General features: G+C 37.0%; 2 protein-coding genes across 2 annotated transcripts; both read right to left on the bottom strand.

The window, feature by feature from the left end:
• Window positions 1-563: 563 nt before the first annotated feature.
• LOC103967026 (katanin p80 WD40 repeat-containing subunit B1 homolog KTN80.1) lies at window positions 564-8,133 on the bottom strand. The gene is made up of 19 exons (XM_048582637.1): window positions 7,839-8,133; window positions 7,241-7,371; window positions 6,621-6,738; window positions 6,075-6,301; window positions 5,889-5,991; window positions 5,419-5,489; window positions 4,992-5,066; window positions 4,771-4,914; window positions 4,468-4,645; window positions 3,508-3,972; window positions 3,281-3,337; window positions 2,991-3,200; window positions 2,874-2,932; window positions 2,397-2,519; window positions 1,925-1,999; window positions 1,683-1,795; window positions 1,328-1,444; window positions 1,179-1,247; window positions 564-1,020 (listed from the first exon to the last, which is right to left on the bottom strand). Exons 1-19 carry the CDS (start codon window positions 7,861-7,863, stop codon window positions 960-962), a joined length of 2,421 nt encoding a protein of 806 aa, XP_048438594.1. The 5' UTR covers window positions 7,864-8,133; the 3' UTR covers window positions 564-959.
• A 2,810-nt stretch (window positions 8,134-10,943) lies between these two features.
• LOC103966910 (protein STRUBBELIG-RECEPTOR FAMILY 3) lies at window positions 10,944-16,548 on the bottom strand. Its single transcript, XM_048582546.1, has 16 exons — window positions 16,062-16,548; window positions 15,506-15,635; window positions 15,352-15,423; window positions 15,154-15,216; window positions 14,974-15,045; window positions 14,799-14,870; window positions 14,644-14,715; window positions 14,419-14,484; window positions 14,211-14,276; window positions 13,332-13,696; window positions 12,844-13,247; window positions 12,360-12,631; window positions 12,108-12,237; window positions 11,808-11,944; window positions 11,528-11,684; window positions 10,944-11,301 (listed from the first exon to the last, which is right to left on the bottom strand). The coding sequence occupies exons 1-16, from the start codon at window positions 16,159-16,161 to the stop codon at window positions 11,239-11,241; spliced, it is 2,241 nt and encodes a 746-aa protein (XP_048438503.1). The 5' UTR covers window positions 16,162-16,548; the 3' UTR covers window positions 10,944-11,238.
• Between the last annotated feature and the right edge of the window lie 4,897 nt (window positions 16,549-21,445).

Raw genomic sequence — 21,445 nt, 5'->3', positions numbered from 1 at the left:
GCGGATTTTCAACAAGGAAGTGATTGTTGGCGGATTTTCAAGCCTAGATGTGGACAACAACTGGATGACGTGGAGCGCGTGTAGCCGTTGGGCTTCACACGTGGATAAATTGGATGACGTGGAGCGCGTGTGGCCGTTGGGCTTCACACGTGGATAACCTTGCTCTGATACCACGATGAAATTGGGGTTCCACCATAAAACCAATTGATCATATGGGAAGTAATCCAAGATCATATAAGCACATAACAAACCTTGTCCCTCACCAATGTGGGACAACTCCCAACAAGTTGTATATCTTCCAACTTTACCGCCGGGTTTCTTCAACCCGAGAATCTTCAGTTTCACAGGAAGCCTGATTTCTCTGAAAAATTATGGCAATTTGGTCGAAGGCGAAACAAAAGGGATATGGGAAAATATTTTCGTCCAAGATCCAAGAACAGGTACATGGCATTTTGATTAGTGTGGAGGAATATAGTTTACTTGACATGTGAACGTAAATTGACATTGGGTTTCTTTTCCTCCACGAAATGTGGAATCATGAATCGAAAAGATGTGCGAAAGTATGAACAAACGAATGTATTTATATCATTGACGGACTAGAAATTTCAGAGTACATGTATCATCGTTAAGGTACAAACAGCGATCTCCCCCACATCGGAGCATTGAAACCAGAAGATTTTCAAGCAATGCCAAAGACTATCGAACTGGAGGGATGCCAACCGGTGAGTGTACAAGCTCTAAGAGAAAGATATTTACTTCAAGCTTTTCCTCACAAAACTCTTGAACTTTTGCATTCCGTTATTGACAAAAGCCGAAGGGGACTCCTCAAACAAAATTGTAACAGGAGAAACTGCGACTTGGCATGAATGTTAATGTAGAGCGGTGTTGTATGTGCGGCCCCCTTGTTACGGGATGCAAGCCAAGCCATCCTTTGGCACTTTTGGGTGAGACGGAATCTGTTATGACTGTTGAATAATTAGATTCAATTCCTGAGCACATCTTGCCAGCACACCACCCCTCCTGCATCCAAAACAAAGGGATGAATCCCCCCGAGTGAACACAGCTTATCTTCGAAGAGAGAAATTTTGTCGCATTCTCATTGCATGTGCAAAGGACATCTTTTATTTTCCAAAAGATTTTTGTATTCACAGGTTATGTCAATGGATTTTGTATCTAACCTGACAAAGACCGGAAGAATTTTCTGGATCTTTTGCAGATGGATGGAGCATTGCTTGCAGCATTCCAGCCTGAAAACGCAAATTTCAAATTGAAATCCATTCACCATGTACGAGAAAAGAGTTTAGCAAACTTCTTAAACAGACAATACCTTTGCTCTGCCTGAAGGTTGACACCGACAGGTCGAGGTCCTGAAACAGTTGAGTGGATGACTGGGCCAAAGACTGCCACTAGCTTCAATAGCATCTCCAACGAAATATTTGCATGCCTGTACATTTGAAGCATAATAAATTTTTTGTAAAAACACAATCAACTCCAACACATACTGGCACGGGGATTTGGGATTAAGGGCCTTTACCCCCATAATATATGCACATTTAAATCAAGGTGCATAATTATAGTAGTAATTCACGTCTCAGAAACAGTTCCACAAAAATTCCAAGTATTTGACCAGTCCACTGCTAAGACAATGAGTTTGTTCACAACCTTATTCATTACACTATTACCTTTCTGTCTTGCTATCAAGTAAGCCCAGAAGCACAGGAAGCAAACAAGAAAACAGATCTAATGTGAGACAATCCATTTTCTCCAGAAGAACAGTAACAACATCCGCTTGTACCTGCATCATGATCAGATTAAATTTAGAAAACCCAAATATACAGAGAGAACAGCAGTGGTTACTTGTTAGAACCACTAGACTTGGGAAACAATATATACAAAACATGAACTCATCTAAAAAAATACCCACAGAATGATCTGGCAGCTTCCTGATAGCACTGATAGCACCTTTAATATCATTCCGTTCCCAAAAATGCCGCACCACCTACAGTTGCACAAAATTGCATGTCATGACTTCCATAAAGGAATCAATGCTTGAAAGAAATGTTCAAGAGGCAATTCATATATGGCTTGTACATAAAAGGAAGAAATTATAATACAGTATTGTGGCACTGTAATTTATTTTTCAGCCTACTATCAGTAGACTGATTTTTAATCATCACATTGAGTGCAGCAACTCTAGTGTTATAAATTGTGTATTAACATAGAATCCTAGATTGGAGCAAATTTGAGAACAAAATATCAGACCTCAAACCTGTTTATGCCACAAAGTTATCTACATTAGGTTGCAGTCACTAAAGAATCTAATGTTCAGAAGAACCACACAACAGATCATGTGTCATTGGTTCATGCAAAAAAACATTTACGGAAAGATAATGTACCTGCAGTTTTGTCAGGCGGGAACGAAGGGTACTGAGAAATACGTCGTGAGTTTGCATCAAATCTTCAGGACCCTCATTGTTCGTACAGATCATATGCCTCCCAGAAATTTGAGGTCCTTCTTTCTGCTTATGAAACTAGTAAAGATTAACTTCCAGTTTGAAAGAATAAGCAATATGCACTGAGGCTGTGGGCAATTTTTTTAGGTTCTCACTTATTTCGCATGTCAAATAAACCCCTTACTCTAAAGGCCTAAGCTAATACAGATGGTCACTTTCTATATATACTTTAATATCACATGATTAAACTACTAACTTCATGAATTCCTTATGTTCTAAAAAGTAAAAAGGTCCTGGTTTTCAGTCCGAAGCTTGAATCACGTAGCTTCTTCTACTTTAACTGAAAACTGAAATTTCAATCCACTACCCTTGGCTGTTTTTAAGTCTAGAAAAACATCCTCTTGGGGCAGAAATATTTACCAGCATGGTGGATGCTGTGTCCCTTTCAGGTATCACAGGTCTAGAGATGTTAGCTTCAACTTCAGGTATCACAGGACTACAGATGCTTGCTTCAACTTCGGGTATCACAGGACTAGCTACACAAGTTGTTTTGATCTTTAGGTATCACAGGAGTAGATATGCAAGTTGTTTGATCTTTAGGTATCACAGGACTCAATATGCTAGTTGTTTGATCTTCAGGTATCACAGGACTCAATATGCTAGTTGCTTGATCTTCATTACCATCAAATTTGTCTCTCCTTTCAAACCGCTCAACCAGGGTGCGAATCCTTCCTGAAACAACGGCAACTGCCAAATGCGGAATCTTAAGAAACCAAGTTCCATTCAATACAATGTTAGAACCACAAATAAGGTAAGCAATGACAAACCTCCATTCACAAATTTAACAGAGTTCGTGTCCTTGCTGCAATTGAGGGATCCATTTCCTGACATTAAAGAAAATCAGTAAGCTCCAGCTGGAAGGGATAATGGAAAGGTTCATTCAAGACAAATCAAGGATATATAGGTCAATGATAAAAGGAAAAGTAAGATGCAAGAACTGATTAAATAAAATACAATTTTGACTTCAGAGCGCTACATAAGAACAAAAACTTACTGGCTTCAAGATTGGAGGGATTATTTGGTGAAAATACTTTTTCAAATTTCTCTTCTACACTCTTGATCTCAGAATGCTTTTCCTCACTGGACTCTCTACCCGTATCTTCTGATACACCTTTGGTTTGAGAGTTAAGATCCACTGCATTATCTAACGGCAGCTTCTCGAAGTCAATTTTGCTATTTGATGGCCTTCTTGCATGAGCAGGTTTGAGCAACATACCACGCCTGGTCCTCGAAAGTGCAACACCATCCCCTCCAGGGTTAGCTGTATCTTTTTCATCAGGACTGCTCCGTGGTACAATACTAGGCACAGCCAGTGATTTATTGACTACTTGTTCATTAGATTTTGGAGGCAACCGTACTGAAGGATTCTGCTTCGCAGCACTGTTTGCCTTTGAATCCGAAGAGGGTACAACCTTTGGAGAATCCATTCTCCGCGAGGCAACTGGCTTTCCTCCACTACCTTTACAAAGATTATAAAACATAAAATAAGAGTAACTATAGGACAAACAGAAGTCATAAGGAACACAAACGCTGAATAAAAGTTACATATCTAGCAAATATATATGTTTCTAGAGTCTGGTGGTGGGAGAACCTAGATTCCCTCATTGGTTCATGGCCCACAACAGTGCAATATCATGAGTGCAGGGCCAAAATGGTTTTGGCAAAGTTTATGCTCAACTAAATATCACAAACTACTCATCTCCAGTCTCGATGTGGCTTAAGCAATACCAGGCCAATGTTCAATAGTATGAATAGTAATAAAAAAAAATCAATTTTTTTTTTATTTTATTTTATCAAGGTAACAACAATGTGAATAAATTCATTTACACAACTTTATCAAAAGTAGAAGCCATATGACAAGCATTGGGAACAAAAAAAATTCTAAAGTAGGGATGGAAGGAGAACCCCAAACTTAAATAAAACGATAACAAAACAGGAAAAGAAGAAAGCTTACAATCCACATATATGTTTTTTATTTCCTTTGTGTCATAATCAGGTGACATACACCGCAAGCCCGGATTTCTTATACCACTCTCTACCTTCCCCGCAATTTCCGGGAGTTTAACGGAAGGTTTCTCATCTGCACAGTCATCATGCCCAGGTGTTGAATCAGCTGCATATGGCTTAGTAAGCTGAGACAGAAAGAGCAGAGTAGCATTATTACGACTCACAGGTCTCAGTCTCAAAAACAACAATTGGAGTTTCAAAATAACATAAAAAGGAGTAACCAGGAAAAAGATTTAAGTCAAGTGAATACCGATATATCCGCAACCCAAACTCCAACAGAATTTCGATAGTATGAGCAGCCCAACAGTTTCCCATCATGAATGCATAAGTCACTAAGTCTGTTCCATCCCATATCAACAGAATCATGACATATTACAGGTTCCCATGAATAAACCTACAAATAGAGATCTTAAGTTTATGATTCATTTCAGATACAATCCCACAGAGCACTGAGACGAAACAATTCTAAACCTTCAAACTGTCATCCAATCCTGAGAACAGGGTCCTCCCATCAGGATGAAAAGCAATTGCACGTACTCCTGTAGGCTGGAAATAGGATAAGATTATGTCAGAGGAGCAGGATGAAAATCGCATTATGAGAAGAAAGGGTTAGAGAAGCACAAATTGAGTCATTTATCTATATGAGAGAGAAAGAGAAAAGTTAGCAAAGGAGAAAGGGGCAACATAGCAGGCTTCACCTGCAAGATAAACAGATAAATTGTTTCGACATATTTAGTTCTCCTTAAATGTTTTGCTTTTCTAGCAGCCTCATTCCAGGTTTTATTTAGAATTGCATACCTTTCAGACCTAAACTTAAAAGGAGAACAAAACTGAGAAAAATAATAAAAACATTCAATAATCACCACAAAGTATCAGTTCCAGCACACAAACTCAATACCTCAGGTCTCGATGATCCAATTAATTCAAAAGTTTCCAAATCCCAAAATTTTACAGTTCTGTCTGATGAACCTGAAATATATTTGAAAGATTAAAACGATTTACTAGCTACTACATAAACATGTTGTTGGGAATGCTGAAATTAAGAGTGGAGGATAAAATATTGAGGGACAAACTGAATGCTTAGAAGCTTACAAATCATTAATAAAAGCTTGCATAGGTTATAGAATATGTTAAGCATACTTGAAGCTTACAAGTGACAAGTTCTAACTGACTTAACTAAAGAAAGAACCAGTTAACAAGAATGGCTATAGATTGCTTGAACAAGTTGTAAGATTTCATTAAATTTCTTAGCAAGATGCATGAAAGGCTAGTATGAGTTGCTTGAACAAGTTGGACAAATGCTACATTATTTATAAATCCAGAAATTCATCAAATACATGCAAAGCCAAATTATATCTAAGACCTTACCTGTGGCCAAAAGAAACTCGAGGGGATGAAAATCTAAGGATCGAATATGTCCTTCATGGAATTTAAAATCATGCAAGAGCTTCCCAGCAGTTAGATCCCATATCTACATAATATACCAGTTATGGTCAAGGAAAAGAAAGCTTGCTGAAAGCGCACTGGTAGTGTGATTATTTATTAGTTTTTTACCTTTACAGCATTGTCAAACCCACCAGAAACTACCCAGCGACCATCGGGAGTGAATTTAATAGTACTAATGCCCTGAGTATGACCCTTGTACGTGTGGATGCATCCCTTCTTTCTAATATCCCATATCTTTAGATTCGTGTCCATGGAACCAGAAGCAAAGAACTCACCAAATGGATGAAATTCAACAGCAGTACAGCTGGATCTGTGTCCAGTTAGTGTGCGAACCACTACACTTCAATAACAATAACAAACACATTAGGAGTTTACTGAAAAAGTTACTTAAAATAAACTGTACTAGTCTGCAGCCGCCAATGAACAACAGATAAAGCCTTGGACACAAGACTCGTAAGTCCTCAAATCAGGTCAAGTCTATCAATGAGGTGACTTGATCCCTCAAATAATATCACATTTCCCCATGCATCATTTTATTGCCTCACGGAATCAGAACATGTAACCAGTTCTTTAAATAAGGGTAAGTTTGGCTAGCAACGATAAATAATACAGTAGCCAAATTTTCAAAAAATAATGATCAAGCAGCCAACTTACTCTTTGTTTCCTCAAGATCCCATATTTTTGTCACACCAGATGAAGCTCCAGCAAGCACCAAAACTTCTCCCGAATTAAAAGCTACGGATTCAACTGGACTTGTATGACCTGCAAACCTCTGCATATTTACCCCAAAAAGAAAAAATTCAGGCAGCTGTATATATGTCAAAAGAAGAATAGCACCCCAAGCCATGGTTTCCAACAACCATAGCAAATGAGATGACAATTCTTTAAGAAGAAATTGAGAATGCATACAACCAAACAAGGAATTTGCGGTTATATAATATGCACTTATGGTATAGAAAATTTACATTTTAAAACAATACGAATCAAATGAATAACCAAATACAAGATCAGCCTCAAATTCAAGTTTACGACTTTTCCCTAATTATGCTACTTCATAACAAGGAAGAATTCAAACAACTTAAAGGGCCTACAAGCTAATTCTAGATATCAGTTTAATAAATAACCCTTTGTGTAATCACTGAATTATAACATGTAATGTACTTGATTTTCAAAATAAGAGACAATTCCACAATTCGGAAACAATTAGAAACTTTCCATATCGTGATTGAAACTGCAACATCGAATATCAAATTTCCAAAAATAAAGGGCAGTACCATCAAAGCAGTGGCTTTGCCAATTGTCCAGAGATTGACAATGTGATCATCACCACCAGTAACAAAAAGCCGACGCGCCCTTTTCCCAATACTTAGACAATTAATACTGTCTGAATGCGCCACAAATTCCTCTATATTCCATTAAGTCAAGAAAACATTTCCCTTGACAAACATAATCACACAAATACCAAACACACGCGCAACGATTTACCAAATAAATCTGCTACATTTGTTTTTAAGCTCCTTTCAATCTCTCACTTGAAAATACGTAAACTAAACAGCTAGACTAGGTTAAATGAAAATCTTAAGTTAAACATTAACCCAAGTAGAGTATTTTGACTGAAATTTTACCCCATTTGACAGAACTTAAAAATCTTAACAAATTTTGTTACTTTCCTAATTTTCTCAGCTACCAAACCGAGCATGATTTCCTCGATTTCCAAAACAGAGATTCCAAAAAATGGCAAATCTCTCTACTTTCAATTTAAGCTCATTGAACAGTAAAATCACATCAAGATTTCGAAAAAGCAGAGCTCAATTCTAGCTAAATTCCAGCTAATAATCTCAAGAAAAATCGAAACTTCACACAAAAGGATACGCAGCTTGTAAGCACGCTTGGCCATTTCTGCACCAGTCGGAGCCAAATCAACGTCGGAAAGCCGAAACGAAGAAGACGAACTTGGGATCGGTAATAACAACTTCAGCTTGACCAGAAGAAGCAGAAGCGCTTTGAGCAGAAGCAGCTTTTCTAACCCTTCGATTTTTCAGCTGGAATGGAAATCCCACGAGAAAGATAGGAATCGGGGAATCGGATTCCGATCCAGCAGCGAGTCTGTGCTCTGAGCAGAAGCAGCTTTTCTTTCTTCTACTTCTCTTCCGCTTCTTTACGTAATGACTGAAAGCCCCTCGCTTTTAACCGCGGGGACGAGAAAATTACCTGGAAGCCCCCTGGTCGGTTATTTTGTGACGTTGCTTCGTCTCCGGGTCCGTATTTCTACGTGTTCAAATTTAGTGGTTGGGATTTTATAAATTTTTTTGTTGCTTTCAAAACCCAAAAAAAATAAAAATAGAGAATTAAATTTTTATTGTGCCCACCACGTTGGGTTGGGGGATGGTTGGTATGAAAATTTTATATTTTGAATGGTTATTCCTTTTTAGTGTAAATACGTATCGGATTTTAGTGTTTGGAGTTTAGGAATAAAAAATTTTGGACTCTTAATTTGTGTAAAAAAGAGATTGAAGTTTCCTACTTGACAACTAGTTAGATTCCTAAAAAACCAGTTTCTTTAGTCCTTTTGGAGGGTCATTGTATTGAAGATAAATTATTCAATCGAGACATGTTACTTATATTTTTTTGTGTCAATCTTCGTTAATCCAATTCTATAATAGTTGTATTTTATAGATTTAGTTCACTAAAAACTCAAAAAAGGTATCTGATTCGCTTTTTGAGATTTTAGGCAGCGGTTTATATTTATGAGATTTTCATAATTATTTATTTTGCATTGTCTCTAAAAAAACTCAAAAAGTTAGATATACAAGAAGTAGCTGGTATTTCAGTTTCACTTTCTATTTCAAATGTTGAAATACGTCGTGTATTTGGATCTCTTGTTGCGTAATGTTTGATAAATTATTTGCTAAGTAAATTTGGAATCAAGGTTGTTAATGGCATGAGATTTAAAAATTCTAACTATTCACAAGGCAGTGCATGTGAGTTTAATAATTCGATATTAAAGATATGAAACTGATGTTTTAATTTTCACTCATTTCAATTCAACTACCATGGATTGGACCCCAATGTGATGAGAAAAGCTTTGGTTTTAGCATGATTGTCACAAAAAATTTTGAAGTCATTTAGAAGGAACCAACCACCCACAAAAACTAACCAATTCCTTAAATTATTACTCACATTTTTTGCAGCAAAAGGAATATTATTTATTGTATATACCAACTGCGGTTTCAGAAGCTTTTGATTGGGATGTTAATTATTAATTCCTTAGATTATTTTGGTCATAGAACCAAATTTGGTACTTCATGAAGTTGTTCTCTTGAGTCAAGAAGTGAGAAAGGTCAGTTCTTTATCTTTCCTTCTTTTTTTTGGCAAAATTCCAAGAAATATTACCCTTATTTTGGGTCTAGTAATTTCTTACGCAACACGCTAACTTGATATGAAAATAATAGCTTCCAGGTTAACTCGTTGATGAATCGGGTTGTTATTGGATCACCCGTTAGAAACCTGTTAATGAGTTGGGTCGTAAGAGTCACCAGTTAAGAACTTGTTAAGATAACGAGTATGACACATATACAACATGAACGAGGCCCATTTGCCAGGTCTAGATATTAGGCATGACAATTTATTGCATGATTCGTTAACCTGACACGAAAATAATAAATTTTAGGTCAACTCGCTAACGGATCGAGTCGTTAGCACGTTACCTATTAAGAACTTGTTAACATAATGGGTTTGACATGAAATAATCCGTTAATATAACGAGTATGACACCAAAACAATACAAACACAACCCATTTACCAGGTCTACCTTATTTGCACCAGTTTCTTATCAAAGAAAGATTTGAAGTGAATTCTTTTAGACAGAATTATACAACTAAATAACCACCTCATGTTTCAATTTGTGTCGTAAATGTAAAAAGAGCCAAGTATTTTCCAAACTAAAACAAAGAGTGGAGAGCAGCATATGTTGAATTCAAGGAGTGGCTCAACGTGTGAAGCACAGTCCCCATGTGTTTAAACTGAGATAAGCTTTTGGTCAAAGAATGATTGGGCAGTGAGTCATCCGACATGCCATACAAAGCGTCATGGCACCCAACTTTGCCACTAGATCTCCAAGAATGTTCGACTTTCTTTCCCACTTGGTTATTATATTTGTTATCTGTATATTCTGAGAACATATAGAATTGTATATTGATCATTGACCACAGAAATAACAACACTATCAGCCACACCACTAACAACCACAAATATGTATAACTAAGGATAAAGACCACATGCACCTCCTACTCCTAGTGAGTAAAAATTAACCACAAAATTAATCCCAACGTCTCACTTGTGTTCCGTAGGTAAACGCAAGGTTATAAAAGGCGCTAGTTGGACGGCTAGGCATTAAATGCTAGTCAGACGATAAACATGATTAAATTCATTACATAAGGTTAAAAATAGGTTTGTATGCTACTTAACAATTTCATTTTTTGAATTGTTCTGTCGGATCAGTGGTTCAAGACCTTTGGTCTATACCCCGACCTGATGAAAAGAAAAGAGATCACTTTTTATGAAAGAATGATTCTGGTTTAGTTCATAAGCCTCTTAAAAGTAGAAGTCACTTCAGTGTGATCCTCAAAGACAGAAAAAAATTGCAGCCAATTTGATAATGATCAAGTGACTTTACTTATTCGGCCAAACCAAGGAATCTCCCATGAAAATACTCCTTTTGGATAACTCCCTCACAGACCCAACTTGCAATTTCTGCAAGCTCACTGACTGCTTTGAAACGTTTTTGAGTTGCTGAGTTTTTTTCCTCATGTTGGCCCCTTTTTCACCTTTTGTACTCTTTTTGTATGCTTCAATGATATCGACACATTACATATTTTCTAACAACAGATGAACGTTGACGAACACCCTTTCTTTATGTTCTCCCGTTTAAGGGAAGAACTAATAAATTAGAACACAAGCACCTCCTGGTAAGTAAAATTAACCACAGAAAATAATTACATTAATTACTAATTGAACAATATTCACACACAAAATTGTTTAAAAAAATTAATAAATTGCATTAGCAGCACCTTCCCATTGATAAAAGAACACAATTGGAATACATCAAATTATGTCAAAAGAGGTCTAAAGTATGCTGCTACTGCTTCACCGTTACACAACTCCTCCAAAGTCCCTAACTTGCAACTTGGGCAAGCTCACAACCCGAGTTGGAATGTTTTCCGGTTAAGACTTTATCCTCATATAATTGATTGCTGGAGGTTGGAGGCTCTGGTTAAACAACTTGTAGGAGTTCCTGGACAATTTCAGATATTCGTGGCCGGAATTCTGGCTCCCTCTGCAAGAAAGATTGGATAGAAGGTGACATTATCGCTTAGCGAAACACTAACCAGTCCTTGAAAATATTCAGCATTGAAGTGTTGCTTATGGAAAATTATACGTTGCTTCTGATGTGAACTGGATACATAACTCTAACACGCACAAAACTTCTTGTGTTCCTGAAGCGTTATCTAGCAAGAACACAAAAAGTTTGTCGGAGGTCAAAGGGAACGAAGAAAACTCACCTGTACGCAAGAGGAAATGATATCGGCAAAACGGGATAAAGACTTCATTGTATATGCTCCATTTAGAGAGGGATCAACCATCCTCGATAATGCATCAATGTCATGAAGCTTTGGAACTGCCCATCTAACCAAATATTGCTCCCCACGAGGCCGTGACCTAGAAATTTAATAACAAGAGGAGAAAACATTGTGAATGATAGCTAAGTTCAGATGCGGCAAACATATTTAACAGCGAAAGATGCGAGAAACAAGCATATTAGTTCTTGATGTAATTGCCAACCTGTCATAGGCCTTCCTCCCTGTAAGGAGCTCTAACATTACAATCCCAAAGCTGTAGACATCACTTTGGTGAGTATAACTTCCTGAGTCAAATTCCGGGGCAGCAGAACCATACGCAGTGAGGAGGTGCCCGGACATCTGAAAGTCAATGAACACAAATCAGCATCAGATTAAGCCAACTCTATATATATCTTAAATTGAAGACTCTTATCTCCGACAGTGAGTTGGCTCCACCCAACAAGTCAGTTTATTACTTGCTAGTATAACTTCAAGGTTTCAAATCTATAGGTATGAGACTTACTGAGGGAGACAATATCAGGGGAGCTAAACTGCAGTCCGAGACATGTACTTCAAGCTCTTCATCAAGGAGAAGATTGGCAGACTTGAAATTATGGTGCACAACAGGTGGTTGACAGGCCTCATGCAAACACCTTTACAAAAAGTAAAAGAGAAGATTAATGACATAGGTGGAAGGCCAGCTCTTTGCACAATTGCACATGTCAAAAATAATAAGGAACGGAGGTTTTTGGTTTTGAGTCATTGCTTTACTTACTCGAGAGCTCTTGCAGCTCCAAGTGCAACGCGGATGCGCATGCTCCATGTGAGCTTGTGATGAATTTCATCATCAGTATGCAGTGCATCATGGAGAGTCCCATCTGTACAATACTCATACACAAGTAGTCGTTGACCATGCTCAGCAGAGTAACCCACTAGTTTCACAATATTAGCATGTTTTGCTTTAGAGATATTAGATATTAAATCAAGAAATTCCTCATCGCTCTGCTGCGTACATGCTGTACTGTCCAGTTTCTTGACCGCCAAAATCTACGAAAGAATCCAAAAGTGGAAGATTAGATGCCAGGGCAGAGACATATGAAATGAGGAAGCCGAACAAAGCTAGCAAGAAACCATCATCATCACTGCAAACGCCAAAGAACAAGCCAACGGTCTAATGTAAGGGAAAAACAAGCCAAACGACCAAATGGCCAGATGGTAGTCCCAGAAGATAAGTTAACGAATAATCAAGGGAATCATACCTTTTGGTCAGGCAGCGTAGCCCTATAAACACTGCCAAGCATGCCTGCTCCAATAAAATTTTCTTCAGAGAAGCTATTGGTATACTGCTGAAGTGATCCAACAGTAAACAATTTTACAGAGCTTAAGTCTGGAGACTTCTTGGGATGCCTGCTTGTAGTTATTCTAGCAGGCCCAGCTGAACTTGCGGTACACTTGTTGGCAAGGAAAAATGGGGGAGGGGGTGGTTGCGGCAAAAATTCATCGTCGTCTGTCATGTCAATTGAATGATCCTTCTTATACATCGAACTTTCTGCAAAACTTTTCGCCTCTATCTTTGTTTCTTTTTGTGGCTTTGGAATTACAAGCACTCTGTTGCTGTCCACTCCATAGTTATCCAGTGGCTTCATAACTGCCTCTTTTGGGACTGTAAAAGAAGTTCAACATGTTACCTTTCTGTTAGAATGTAAAAAGGAACCTATGTTTTAGTAAAATTGATCAATTAAGTTACCTTTCTCCATTTGAACACCTTCCTGAAGTGACGAATCACTGTATTTCTTATTCACTCTAGGGATCTTATATGTACTAATCTCATGCTTCTTTTCTTCCTTGCTCTGTCTCCTCCCTTTGAAACATCTCACTACAAGACACAAAACTAGTACAATAACTACTAGAATCCCCCCAACAGCAATCCAAGTCACTGTCTTAGCGGTCAAAAAATTCCTAGTTCTTGCAGTCCTTAGCATTGCTGGCGAAGAAGGTCCATTAGCCTGTTGCCAAGGATGTTCATAAGAAGTAGGTGCCCTGGCTACGAATGAAGGTGCTGGAGGTAGAGCTGATGGGATAATAGTAGTATTGAAAGGATTTCCATCTTTTCTGCACAGCAGATGTCACCATTAGTAAAAGGAGAAAGAGATGTAAACTATACTGCATTCAGTAAATTATGGGGAAGTTTGCCATAGGAATGAAGAAAAAAACCAACAACATGAACATTGAACACAAACTTACTGAGACAGAAAGTGATGACGATATAATCATGCCAAAATATGACAGTAATTAAGTAATACCATTTTACCAAGATTAAAAGAGTAACTTATTTTAGAGGCCTAAAGGACTACGCGGATATTTAAATCATAACATTTACAATTTACAACGTAATTCAATGCATAAAAAGATGAACCTCACTAAAATAATCTCATAGGTTTGTTAACAATATAAAATGACATAATCTCAGTAAAAATTTTAATCAGGACAAACGAAGGAAGCATGCTAGTGCAAACTAGCATAATTCATGCTGCAAAAAGGTGTATGCCTTGCAATAAGTCCAGCATGAATATCCGTGTGAGTGTCTGCATCAACAAAGTTAAAAGAGAAGCATCCTTGGGTTTACCTGAAATTGGGAATGCCAAGCAACTTTGGAGGTATTGGTCCAGAGAATAAATTGTTTTCAATGTTCCTACATCAGAAAATAACAACAATTTTGAGTTGCTGAAGAGAGCTGCCAATTTGTGAGCTAAAACGAATCCGCTTAAGCTAAACATGCAAATAAAAAGCCACAAGTCGAAGTAATTTACGTCATGAGGTATTTAACAACTTACAGATCCTGCAGAGGAAGATCCTGTAACACATCAAGGGTTCCAACCAGGCTATTGTTCTGTAAATGCCTGCATTCAAGACATACTTACAGTTAGCAGAGATTATGCACGGATAGTCAATATATAACCAGAAATCTAAAAAGCTTAAGTTGTCGGACACCACTATCAAAAAAGCTTAAGTTGACTTGAATGGACCAAAAATGTGTATCAAGCACTACCATAACTCACAATGTGGAAAGAGATGACAAATTCATCAGTGAGGGGCACAGTTGACCACTTAAATTATTGCCAGACAGATCCCTGCACCATGATATATCGTTATAACTGAAACCAACAATCATAAAACAAAGGAAAAGCTGATTGAATCAATGAAAAACTCGTACAATCTATTCAAAATGGTAAGCGGTTGAAAGGCATCTGGTATTTCTCCACTGAGATGGTTATTATCTAACGACCTGACAGGAACACAGAAATATAATCATATTGCAATGAGAACGACACAACATACTAAAGAACAATACAACACCAAGAGAAGCAATATGGTTGAATGAATCTTACAATTCCAACAACTGAGCTGACGATGACAAACCCCCCGGGATGCTTCCAATGAACTGATTATTGGATAGTGAACTAAAGCGGGGGAAGTAAAAGATAGAATTTTGGTAAGGGAAACGTGCACAAAAGGATATATAAACAGCTAAACAATGGAAACAAAAACGAGTTGGGGTGCAGACATACACGTTCCTGACAGTCGGGGGAAAAGATGGAATACTCCCTCCGATATGGTTATTGCCAAAATCTCTGGTCCATAAAATAGAACAAAGTTTCAGGAGATTACACAGAGATGTACTTAAATTTAAACAAGCAAATGCAAGCAGATAACGCCAGACAGTTCGTCCACCCTTTAGGTTGCTGAAAATTGAAAATGCGACTCACATTTCTATGATGGATCCGAAGAGTGCCAAGCTATCACCCAGCTGTCCTCCCAAGTTGGCTTCATTGAGCTTTCTGTTAATCCAAACAAATAGTTCAGAAAATATGGCTTATAAGATTGGTTTGCGCTATTTACGAAAGTGGGAAATCAACCTACAGAGATGTTATGTTTGAGAAGACGCAGGCAACACCTTGCCAGTTATCCCCACACGGGTCTCCTCCAACAAGAAGCCACCCCGGAAGAGGAGGGTAGCCTAATGCTACAAATAAATTATTCATGGCGATAACTGAAACACAAAAACGCACAAAATAATCATTCAGGGCATGAGGTTCGCAAAATCGATTCAAAATCACGGGTAAAGTTCACATTTTTTAAGGATGCGAATGTTAAGTTTTTGCAAGATACAATTTGCGTGCGCATTAAAGAAAATGTTACATTAAAATCCCAAGACTTGAAGAATTAGAAACACCGAAACAGCAAATTATGAGGAAAAAAGGGACTTCAAATTTGTTTACAGAATCTACTCCCAAGCACTTTGCTTTCAGTTGAGCTCAAGTTTTCCCAAGAAACAAACAGAGGACTACTATCAAAGCATATTCTCAAGCATTTTGCTTTCAGTTTACGTAGCTCAAACTCAAACTTTCCCGAGAAACAAACAGATGACTATCAAAGCAGGTAAAATCAGCTCAGAAATTGAGAATCTCGTGCTTACCATCTTGTGGGTCAGTCAGTGCAACCGAAGCTGGCACAGTGACAATCAGCATCAACGCAATCAACAACTGCATGCGGACCTCCCACCGCACACGGACCATGTTAGGCTACTCCAAGAAAAACCCAACTTTTTAATCTTTTTATTTCCTTTATTTTCTCAGGAAACAAACAGAAAACACCTTGAATACAAAAACCCAACTCATAAAAAAGCATACAAATTTCAAAACCCAGCCGAAAAGTTCAAATGTTCAGAAACTCCATCGGCTGAAAATTTGAAGAACTGAACTGGGTTCAGTCCAAATGTGGCTAAAAACTGTACTGAGAAAATAAAAAACGAAGCTTTGATGGGGGTTTGAGAGAAAAAAGAAAGTAGCAGGAGCAGCTGAGGAAGAACAAAAAAGAACTTGTGAGCTGAAAAGTTAAGCTCTGCCTTTTCGAGAAATGCGATAGGATAGGGAGTGCTCTGCATACTTCACATTCATGTATCTTTTTGAAAGAGAGAGATCCGTTTCGAATTCTTTAAAAATTTAAAAACGAAATCGGACCGTTCCTTTTTGGTTTTTGGGTATTTCGGTATTTTGCGGTTACGGACCCGCGCCTGTTCTTTTTTTGCTCAAAACTTGATCTCTAGTTAAACTTGTGCAAAACCAATGTCATTCACTTGTATCTTCGATTTTTCTACCGGAAATATTTTTTTTTCACTACCGTTAAGTGATGATGATTCTCACTACTATCACAATTACATGAGTTTAAATTTTGAGATTTGTGCAGTGGATAGACACAAATTTCAAAATTTAAACACATTTAATAATAATAGGTAAGGTGGTGAATATTATCACAATTTGAAAGTTGTGAGCAAAATGAACTATTTTCTATCATCTTACACAAGTTTGTAGGTTTATAATTTTATAGAAACAAAGAAACTACAAAGGTAAATTGAGCCTAATTCTTTTTGAAAACCTAAATTTGCCCCTGATCAAGATATATTATTTTTTATAGATACAATTCTAATTGTGAGTTTTACCCCTCTAGGCTCTTTCGTAAACTCTAGTATTTAATCTCTCTCACTCTTGTCGACCTCCATGATTTACAATCTCATACTATTTTCGTGCCACTGAAAGTATATATATTTATGTCACATAAGACCTACTACATATACGCTTTGGGTTGAATAAATAAATAAGATAAAGAAAGATGGAAAGAAAAAAACCGTCATGCTTATCCTATTTAGATAGGGCTTTTGACAATATTTGGACCCTAGTAATTCCCAATTTTGACTAATAACTTTTATCTTTTCTTAAAAATAGATTAGTTGGTTGTCTTGTTATTGCAATCTATCTTTTTAAAGACCGAAATACTTACAAAGACAATTTAGCTTTCACTAGCTACTATCATTTTTTTTACCAGTGCCAGGAATTGAATTTAAGATGTATCTTGTGAAATACATACCTAAAATTCGTTTTCAACCATTAAGTCAACCGATAATAGTTATTTAACCAGTAACTTTGTCTCAACAATTTTGGTAATAAAAACACAACACTTTGTGTGGTGGTTATTTTTAGTTTATAATTTATACACATTTGTAGTTGCAATACGAATTTTGGTAAACTTTATCTCAACCAGGCATAACTATGAATTTATGAATGTAATCTTAATCTGTGATGTTTATTTGGTGAGAGAGAACGTATTGGTTTATAATTGATTTGTTATAATATTGCACCAAATCTCAACCATTTGGATACACTCCATGCAAGGACTCATGTGATTCTCACGTCAACTTTCACATGAGATATCGATCACGACGTACGAGACCCATAATCTCCTCTCTCTACACACCAATGCGTGATAAGTGCCATCATTAGTGATCAGACTTATTCTCTAACTTTGTTTTATTTCTTGTCAATGAAACTTGACAAGTGAGGACATGTGATTTGCTACTTATCAATGGATGATGGATGTTGTCCGTGTGGATTGAGGTAATGTCTGGTTTTCATACTCTAAAGCTGACGAATCCAGCAATCTCAACTTTTTAAGAGAGAAAAAGGAGGGGGTGGTTTTGTGTGTGAAATAGGTCAGTGAGATAAAGTTAATGATAGTCTTAGTATTTAAATTGAATAGTCCGAATTTCTGAGTCTATCGGTTTCAGAGTGTAAGATCCAGAGATGATCTCATCCCGATAATGTATGCCCAATTAATTTGAGGGCATAAGAATGTGTTGAATGTGATATCAAACGAGGCAATTGTTTCACCCTCTTGTTCAATTCCTCATGCATTGCTTTAGTATCTTGCTTAGATACAAGCCTACAATGCAAAATCAGCTATTATCAATAAAGTCCAAAATTCTCATCTTTCAAATCTATAAAATTAATGTAATTCTTTTCTTGACAAGGCAATATTTTATTCTCGATATATTAAATGTACAAAAAAAAAATAATTTGAATTAGAGTCAAAGAAGTAGACATGTTGCTGGCATAACCAATGTTTGCTTAATGTAATTTTAGGAAAAAGAAAGACATGTGGGCAGGGAAACCCCTTTACGCTTCTATATGTATTGACTAATGCTTTATCAAATTTCAATCCATGATTTAAGAAACAGCAGGAAACAATCAATCACTGTAATCTTTGAATGGTTGGTGGCTTTATCTAAAAATAAAATAAATATGCATGGCACACTTCTTACTGTAACTTTGCAAACTTTGGTCCACATAATTTAAGCTTCAAGATCACGCTTTGCACACAAATGAGCCAATCATTGAATTCTTCCACATCTTCAAATGTATCTATGCACATACCAATTGTAATTAGCTTGTATGGCACTTAATCAAGTAGCTAGCACTTTGATAAGTCAGATTTCTTTCCCTTAAAGAGTTCAATTATTATCCCTGAGATGAGCAAATAAATAGACACTTACTTGTCTTGAAGCAACTTGTATTTTAGTTGATTGAAATATATAAACAAAAGCAAATAAGGATTGGTTAAGTTGGTAAGGATCGTTTGCTTCACTAGACCAATATTTACGTTTGAGTCTTGTTGCCGGAAATCTCTCTTGGTGAGATGATCTGTAAAAACCAAAAAATGGATTAAGACACTCTCTAGAAGTTCTTTAAAATGCTTGTAGGATGCCTTGGCCCTGGGATTGGGGAGCTTTCTCTCCCCCTAAACTTTTTCAACAAGAAAAGAAAAGAGATAGACAAGCAAAGATGGAGTTGCAAGTCTTAACCTAGAGCATTGTTTTATTATATTTTATATTTATTTAAAGAAGGTTCACACAAAAGATTGAAGGCTAACAATACAAGGAAAAATACGATATGGTAGCTAACAAGACAAACTTAGGGCTCTTTAAGATTGTTTATAGGCAGGCCAAAATCACTTCCAAAAATTTGAACACCCCCCTTTTCTCTCCCCAAGCCACCCACCCGGGAGAGAGAAATGGATGCCACGGACCGCGGTTAGGACAAGAGAAAGATAATACAGATATTTTATATGCATGTATGAATATAGAATCATGTGATTCGACAAACGAACTTTAGAATTTATCCTAAACAACCTTTAAATAACGAAACCACTGTAGCTAGGGACTGAAGGCAATATTGGGGCCTTGTTTATGTTTGTGTATGGTTGCACAACTACGTGATTCGCGCGACAAAATTTACCCTGATTAAACAAACCCTAAAATTGTAAAACTCATTAATCATTCCGACTAGATGTGGGTTGGTGATGTTCTTCCCTAGTTCTTGTTGATCCAAACTCACCCCTAGGCCGAACCAGCCCAATGTTATCACCCCAACAGTTGATTACTATTTGCCATGACAAGCCCAAACATACCAAACAAAAAAGCTTGCAAAGGGTTGCAGCACTTGTTGCTCTCTCTCACTCGAAATATTTCCTTCGCATGCATGGCAAAATAAGCCAGAAACCAATAAACAAAAACACAATTGTTTGCATATAGTTTTTGTCAATATATAATGTGCAATTGTTTTGTTTGGGTGTGGGAGGGACCAGGCTTCTGGTATGCATGCAAGTTGCAACTTCTGGTTCTGTGTTTAGGGTTTAGGTCTTCACTACGGAGTAGAATTATCTTCCTTTTTTTTTTTCTTCCTCTTTCTTTTTTTCTTATTTGAACGGTCACGATTAAATCACGTCAACATCTTAAATTAATTTTTTTATAAAAAAAAAGAAGATAAAATAAAAAATATAAGAGAAGATGATGAAAATGATAGAGAAAAAAAAAAAAAAAAAAACTCAGAAGAGAGAATCTTAGTTCCTTCATTATTTCTGCAGGGAGAGTCGTTGATGGACATGAAGCCACGTTTCCTAAGAATTCTTTGCTTCTTCTTTTATAACACGTTTCTGTCTGTGACTTCTGTCTGTCAATCCATTTGTTACAGTTTTGTTTTTTAACTTTTTAATGCGCCAAATTTTTATCCATCCCCACTGTTTACTGCAGATCTCACATAACTCTTTTGCCAAATGGAGGAGAGAACGATATCAGATCTTTCTATTCTCTCTTTCATGTCTTCCTCCACAGCTTAATCTCATTGGCAATGGCAATCACAGTGCCCATATATTAGTATGTCACATGTCATCTGGTTTATGTGTCATCATGTATTCCATATTGTCAACTTGATTATGTTGATAACATTAATTACATATAAAATTCGTGAATTTATACTTATTCATTGCTGATATCTCAGTAATTGATATAGCAAAAAGATGATACGAAGTGTAAGTGAGTGTACATCCCTCATCAAATAACTAAAAACATTGCTCAATGTAGTTATCAATTTTTCCTTCTTATTGCTAATTTGTTTTGCGTGAAACATTAACAATATGAACATGATGTCTACGTGTTGAATTCAACAACCCACAAACAGTTAAAAAACCATCTCAATATAAAAAATAAGGAATTGCTAGCAGTCCTACTAAACCTGATGGCTACTTGCAGCTGTTTAGAAGTCAAGCCGTCCTATATAACAGAGAGCCGTCCACAAGCACGTAAGTCGCAACACAGTAAGTACTTAGTTGGACCATGATTATTAAACACAACCGTCTAACAACTTCATTGTCCTGACTCAGCGTCCTACCTTGAATCACACACTAGGCGCTACCTGTCCACTCTACACACGTACCATGACCATATCTGGTAATCTTGTAGAGAAAGATAATGAGAGCATTTCTTCAATTTGTTCCACACATATCATAGATTTTAGCCGCTATTTACATGGTATACAGAAAGTTTATAACCCAAATAATTTTTTTTTAGAAATCTTGTATCCATAATGTTCGTGGCCCGTCCCGTCCTCTCTGCTCGTCCTCCCCTCCACTGCACCTACTGCAATTTTGATTATCATACCCGAGACACCTGCCATAAACTTCATGGCTATC

Source organism: the organism of the source record quoted next, unplaced genomic scaffold, assembly GCF_019419815.1.
Source record: "Pyrus x bretschneideri cultivar Hongxiangsu unplaced genomic scaffold, Pyrus_bretschneideri_v1 Contig19, whole genome shotgun sequence".
NCBI classification, from domain to species: Eukaryota; Viridiplantae; Streptophyta; class Magnoliopsida; order Rosales; family Rosaceae; genus Pyrus; species Pyrus x bretschneideri.
Note: the sequence above shows the minus strand (reverse complement) of the source record. Positions and strands in the feature narration are given on the sequence as shown.